General features: G+C 37.0%; 1 protein-coding gene across 2 annotated transcripts in view; it reads right to left on the bottom strand.

Moving 5' to 3' along the window:
• Positions 1–6,365, bottom strand: part of UNC13B (unc-13 homolog B (C. elegans)) — a 224,666-nt gene that overhangs the window by 172,651 nt on the left and 45,650 nt on the right. For both annotated transcript variants that reach the window (XM_006863075.1, XM_006863074.1), the window contains exons 2-3: positions 4,138–4,167; positions 238–337 (exon numbers count right to left, since the gene is read on the bottom strand). In XM_006863075.1, coding sequence (XP_006863137.1) covers positions 238–337; positions 4,138–4,167 — 130 coding nt within the window. The remainder of the gene's footprint in view (positions 1–237; positions 338–4,137; positions 4,168–6,365) is intronic.

The raw sequence follows: 6,365 nt of genomic DNA, 5'->3' as shown, positions 1-6,365 counted from the left end.
GGCATCATTGATGCCATCAAGTGTGGCAGCAGTAGTGAGGTTGGCCCAGGATCGGACATTGTTTCGTTCTGCTGTGCATGGGGTCACTATGAGTCAGTTCCAACACGATGGCACCTGACAACAACAACAACAACAACATACACACACAAAAAGTGGTGCCTCCGTTTAACCCACCATGATTCCCTGGGAGAGGTTATGGACTATGTAGACATGCTGCTGCTGATGCAGAGTACTTACAACATGAAATCTTGTTCCCAGCAAGGCTGGTCACCTCGAACTGCTACAGTTGTGCTCTTCACATTCTGTACTTTCAGAGTCACGTATGTATTAAACTTATCTTTAAAAAAAAGGCAGAAAAAAAGATGTAATATTCAGTACTTAGATTGCTACCCAAACCCTACAACACCCTTGGAATTAAGTAATATCCAAAAGAAAGTTTTACAGGTAGAAAAAACATGGAATTATACATTGCACAATACGGTATAATTCTAGGTACAGTTATTGTTGTTAAATACTGTGGAGTTGGTTCTGACTCATAGTGACCCTGTATAGGGTTTCCAAGGAGTGGCTGATAAGTTTGAACAGCAGACCTTGCAATTCAAACTAACCTTGAGGTCCAGGGCATTATCCTAGGCAAAGGAGAGTCACAAAAAATATATACAAAATATGCACTATCCTCAAAGACATAATCTGACACATTGTTTTTCAAATCATTTTAAGAAATATATTTTCTGTTTAACTCAGTACACACACATGTGCACTTATGTCCACTAAAACAAACGTTTATAATTTATTTCATCTATTAAAATGCTCTTAGTCTGGGAGACACAAGTGTTTTGAAAGTGGCTGCTAATGTAAACGTTTGAATTTGAACCCACCCAGCAACAGCAGCTCTGCAGAGGAAAGGTCTGGCAAACTGCTTCTGTAAAAATTATACCCAAGAACACCCTGTGGAGCAGTTCTATTCTGTTAACACATGGGATTGCTACGAGTCAGGGGCCAATTCAACAGCAGCTAACAACAAAATCATTAGAATGGTAACTATAACCCAATACACTGATATTATAAGTAGACCTGATGGTGCTATGGATTAAACACTGGTCTGCTAAATGCAAGGCCAGTGGTTCAAACACACAAGCCTCTCTATGGGAGAAAGATGAGACTGTCTACTCTGACAAAGATTTACAGACTGTGAGTCAGAATCCACTCAATGGTGTGGTTTAAACTGATTTTTACAGCTCACAGCAGTTTGGAAAAAACTAATCTGATTGATCTAGCAGATCAACCAGATATATATGTTGTGTTGTTGTTGTGAAGTGCCTTCGCATCGGTTCCAACCCATAGCAACCCTGTATAGGGTTTCCGAGGAGCAGTTGGTGAGCTTGAACCACCAACCTTGTAGTTGAAACGGCTTTGCAGTCTGGTGCATTAACCCACAGCACCACACCCCAGATACATATATACACACATTGAAAAAAAAAAAGATTTCCATGATGTATTTGAGGAAGAAAGGGTGGAAGGATAGGAACAGGTTGCATAAAAATATGTACAGCCCAAAATAATCTATAGATAAAATGCAATCCAATCCAAATTCCAAAAACATCTTTTAACAAAATGAAAAAATGAATCTCCAACTTTATATTAAAAAGAAAGAGGCCCTCAACAGTTAAAGCATTGTTGAAGAATAACAACAAATTAGGAGATCTTACACTTCCTAAACTCAGAACACACTACACAGCTATGGTAGTCAAAACAGCCTAGTAATGGTACAATAAAAGGCATAGGCCAATAGAAAAGAACTGAGAATCCAGAAATCCAGCTGATCTTTGACAAAAGGTTGAATTCCATCAAATAGGAAAGAGACAGTCTGTTTGACAAATGGTGCTAGCAATATTGAATATCCATTTGCAGAAAAATGAAACAGAACCCATACTTCACACCATAACAAAATTAACTCAAAATGCATCAATGTCCTAAGTCTTAAACCTAAAACTGTAAAGTTCATTGAAGAAAAAGCAGAGATAAACTATAAATTAGGGATCCTAATTTATGGCATAAATAGAACAGCAACCAAACCAAAAAATGTACAAACAGAAGATAAACTAGATACCTTGGACCCCCTAAAAATTAAATACTTAAACTCATAAAAACACTTTGCCAAAAGGGAAAAAGAGAACCTACACACTGGGGGAAAAGTTTTGGCAATGATGTATTTGACAAGGCCCTACTCTCTAAAATTTAGGGAAAACTCCAAAAGCTCAACAACAAAAGGACAAACAATACATTTTTTAATAATGAACAGACTCCCAAAGAAGACATTCAGGTGGCTAACAAACACATGAAAAGATGCTTGTGACCATTAGCCATTGGAGAGATGCAAATCAAAATAATAATGAGATACCATCTCACCTGGGCAATAATGGCACTGATTAAAACAAAAAACAAAAAACTCTCAGACGAGGTTGTGGAGAAATTGGAACACTTATATGATGTAGCCAGGACTATAAGATGGTACAGCCACTAACTATAAAAGATGTTATAGCACTTTCTTAAAAAACTAAAAATAGAAATAGCATACCATCTCGGAATCCTACTCCTAGGTCCACAGCTTATAGAAATAAGAGCTCTGACATGACTAGACATATGCACAACCATGTTCACTGCAGCATATTCACAACAGCAAAACGATGGAAACCATTTAAGCGTCCATCAGTAGATGAATGGATAAGCAAACTGCAGTACATATAGACAATGGAACACTACATAGTGGTAAAGGACAATGATAAATCTGTGAAACATCTCACAACATGGATAAATCTAGAAGACATTACACTGAATGTAATATGTCAATAAAAGGGCAAAATATTGTATAAGACCACTATTATTTAAAATTCAAGAACAGGCTTCCAAACAAAGGTTCAAAAGATTGGCAAAGGAGAAACCGAGACAAGGAACACATGGAAGAAGTGCAATAAGTGATTTTAAGTTGAGGGAATTACGATCACTAGGATGAAACAAAGTGTATGATTAGTAGAATACAAAACTGATGACCTGCTCTGTAAATCTTCATTCAATAAGCAATAAAAAGTTAAAAAACAGAGTAGTACACAGAAAGAAATATTTTTTGGTGATTAGCAGGGATGGAAGTTAGAGAATCACTAACTAGGAGAGCAAACATATGTTAATTCTGTGGGAAGGCACTACAAAGTATAGGGAAAAGTCAGCATAATGTGATCAAGGCAAAGGAAGACACTGAGCGGCACAAGAATAAAGGACCACAAGAGTAAATATTATAACATACAATCTAGCAACAGCAGCCATAACAAACAGTAATTTGCGAGAGGATACACAGATATGCCTGCTAAATAGGTGTGAGACATCACATGGGACTACAACAGCATGCATATGTAGGTATGATTGTGGAGTTTTCTACATACATATTAGCACGAGCACTGGTACTGTGTTGTAGGATAAGCACTGGACTAGTAACCACAAGGTTAGCAGCTCAAATCTACCAGTCACTATCAAAAAGCCGATATAGTGTCACTATGAGTCGTAACTACTCAAGGGCACACACCAAAAACAACATATAAGTATGTGCTGCACGTATATTTATATATACAACAGACCACTTAGGGGATACAGTTATGGAAACTTCTTAGACTTAACCAAACACCTCATGGAGCTGAGCTGAGCTGAGCTTGAAGGTAAAGCTGATACACTGTAGAGATTGCAACCAATGTCACAGAACAATTTGTGTATAAAAGGAAAAATAATTTGTTATGTAAGCTTTCACTTAAGATACAATAAAATGTTCTAAAAAGTTTTTAAAAGGCATGTACATGCATATCCACAGGAAAAGATCTGAAAAATATATTAAAAACCTAAATAGTTACTTATGAGAAGTGGAACTGAGTTTGTCAAGAGTTCAGAAAGTTTTAAACTTTTCTACTATATAAATGGCTACAATTCTTAATGTTTTACAACAGCAATGATTTTCTCTATAATAAAAAATTTAATTAATCAGATGAGCTAATTTAATTAATAAATTCAATGAAATTAATAATTTTTAAAAGATTGCTTTTAAATCACAGCAAGTTGAGAGGAAAGACATAAAAACAAAAGAATTGGTCTTACCTGGTGAACCCTGGAATTTGGCTCTTTTAACTGCAAGAGGGGAAAAAAAGGACACCATGAAGAGTGTTTGCACATTTATGACTTAACCAACATTTCTTTAAGTACCTACTATGTGCCAAAGTTAGATTTGGGATGTTATTTTTAAGTTTAAGTCTTCATCAGGGAAAAGAAGCTAACATTCTTGATCGATGAACAAAAAGCAGAAAATTGACTTTAAAGATCTCCAAATATAACTTCATACACAACACAGAAATCTCTCTTTCAGTCTCCTAAAAAAGAAGTTGTTGTTGTTAAGTGCCATCTAGTCAGTTTCGACCCACAGCAACCCTGTTGTGTTGAACCGCAAATCTTGCAGTTCAAACAGCTTCGCAGTCTGGGGCATTAACCCACAGTGCCACACCAGGAAAAGGAGGTGGGAAGCACTAAATTACTTCTGTAGCAGTTTCATGTTTAATATCTTTCTAAGGTTCAAGTTACAAGTATTTCTTACGGAAAACCCATGGTAGAACCTCCCTCCATTCTGTTGAAGCCAAAAGAACATAACAGCCCAGATCCAGACAAAGGTTTTAAAACAAGAATGAGAATCAACTTCTTCCTGGAACTAAGCAGATATCAAAAGGAGCTTCTGTGCAAATGATCACAGAAACTCTGTTTCCAAAGGGTCAGTGGAGACCTGTGTAAGTAAGCATCTGACAAAGGGACTGCAACATGCTAGCTCCTAGGAAAGGGCTCAAAGACCACACAAACAGGAAAATTTAAATTCCAAAAAGTTATTGCAGTGAAGATTAGGGCTAAGGTCCACAAGGAGAAAAAGGGGTAAAAGGAAACCCCAAGACACAAAATCTAAAAAGGATACTTAGGGGTACATATCTGCATTCTCCATAGCCTGCACAACTGAAGTTTCACTTTAGCAAACATCTAAATCTTGCTTAACATTTTCAAGAGATGGATTATTCAGAACCTTTCACTGGACTCTCTCCATTTTTAGGCAGCACTTACTGCTCAATGTACTTCTTATTGAATCAAAGTATATCTCCCACTGGCCTGCCTCTAATAGTTATCATGTCAGTTTAAATCCTTTTCTCAATTACTCTTACACTTAAATGTGCAGAATATTGACAAAATCAATTCAACATGGATTAAAGACCTAAATGTAAATCCCAAAATCATGAAGATCATCAATGAAAAAATAGAGACAACTTAAAGGCTCCAATACAGGGCATACATAGACTTCAATCTTTTCTCCAATGATAAGAATGTTGTCTATTGGTCCAGTGGTGAGGATTTCTGTTTTCTTTATATTGCTGGTGGGACTCTAAAATGGTTCAACTACTCTGGAAAACAGTATAGTGCTTCCTCAGAAAGTTAGAAATGGAAATACCTTATGATCCAGCAATTCCTCTACTTGGTAGATATCTACAAGAAATAAGAGCCAGAACACAAGTAGATGGACACCAATGTTCATTACAGTACTATTCATAACAGCAAAAAGATGAAGACAGCCTAAGTACCCATCAATGGAAGAATGGGTAAACAAAACTCTGGTACATATGCACAATGGAATAGAATACCATGCTACCTTGAAGAATAACAAAGCTGTTAAACACCTCATAACATGGATGAACCTTGAGGACATAATGTTGAGTGAAATGACAGGTATAAAAGGACAAACATTGCATAAGACCATTATTGTAAAAGCTTAAGTAAAAGAGATGATGATGTGGAGAGATGGATCAGATGGGGACTTTAGACCCAGAGAGGGAGAGGGACTGTGTGCTGATGACTGGGGTGCAGGCTTCCAGGGTAAACCCTGTGGTTGTTTGATGATGCAAGGAGGGGATTGTAACCATGGCAATGAAATGATATAAGATAGGATGAATGTAAAACTAATGTTCTCCCGTGTAAACTATCACATAATTCACAATAAAACATTTAAAAAAAAAGTTTAAGAAAAGATTTCCATATTAAAAGAATAATTATTTGATGGCTACCAGGAGTGGAAGGGAGGGGAGAGTTTAACTCACAGGTTTGGGGACAGATGCATGATAGGGAGAGGGTAATACATGTTGCAGACCGTGCAGACCCAGTCAGGAGTTCGAGGCCCTGTAGGCTCAAGTATTGCAGACTGTACAGGCCGCTGGCTCTGAGGAACAAACTCTAGCCACTTAGCAGACATAGCAAACTGTCTTTTATCTTATTGTTCAGTTATGTTTAATATTAATTTCATA

The sequence above is a fragment of the Chrysochloris asiatica genome, unplaced genomic scaffold (assembly GCF_000296735.1).
Source record: "Chrysochloris asiatica unplaced genomic scaffold, ChrAsi1.0 scaffold00053, whole genome shotgun sequence".
Taxonomy (NCBI): domain Eukaryota; kingdom Metazoa; phylum Chordata; class Mammalia; order Afrosoricida; family Chrysochloridae; genus Chrysochloris; species Chrysochloris asiatica.
The sequence above is the reverse complement of the archived record's forward strand: the minus strand, read 5'-3'. Positions and strand labels throughout refer to the sequence as shown.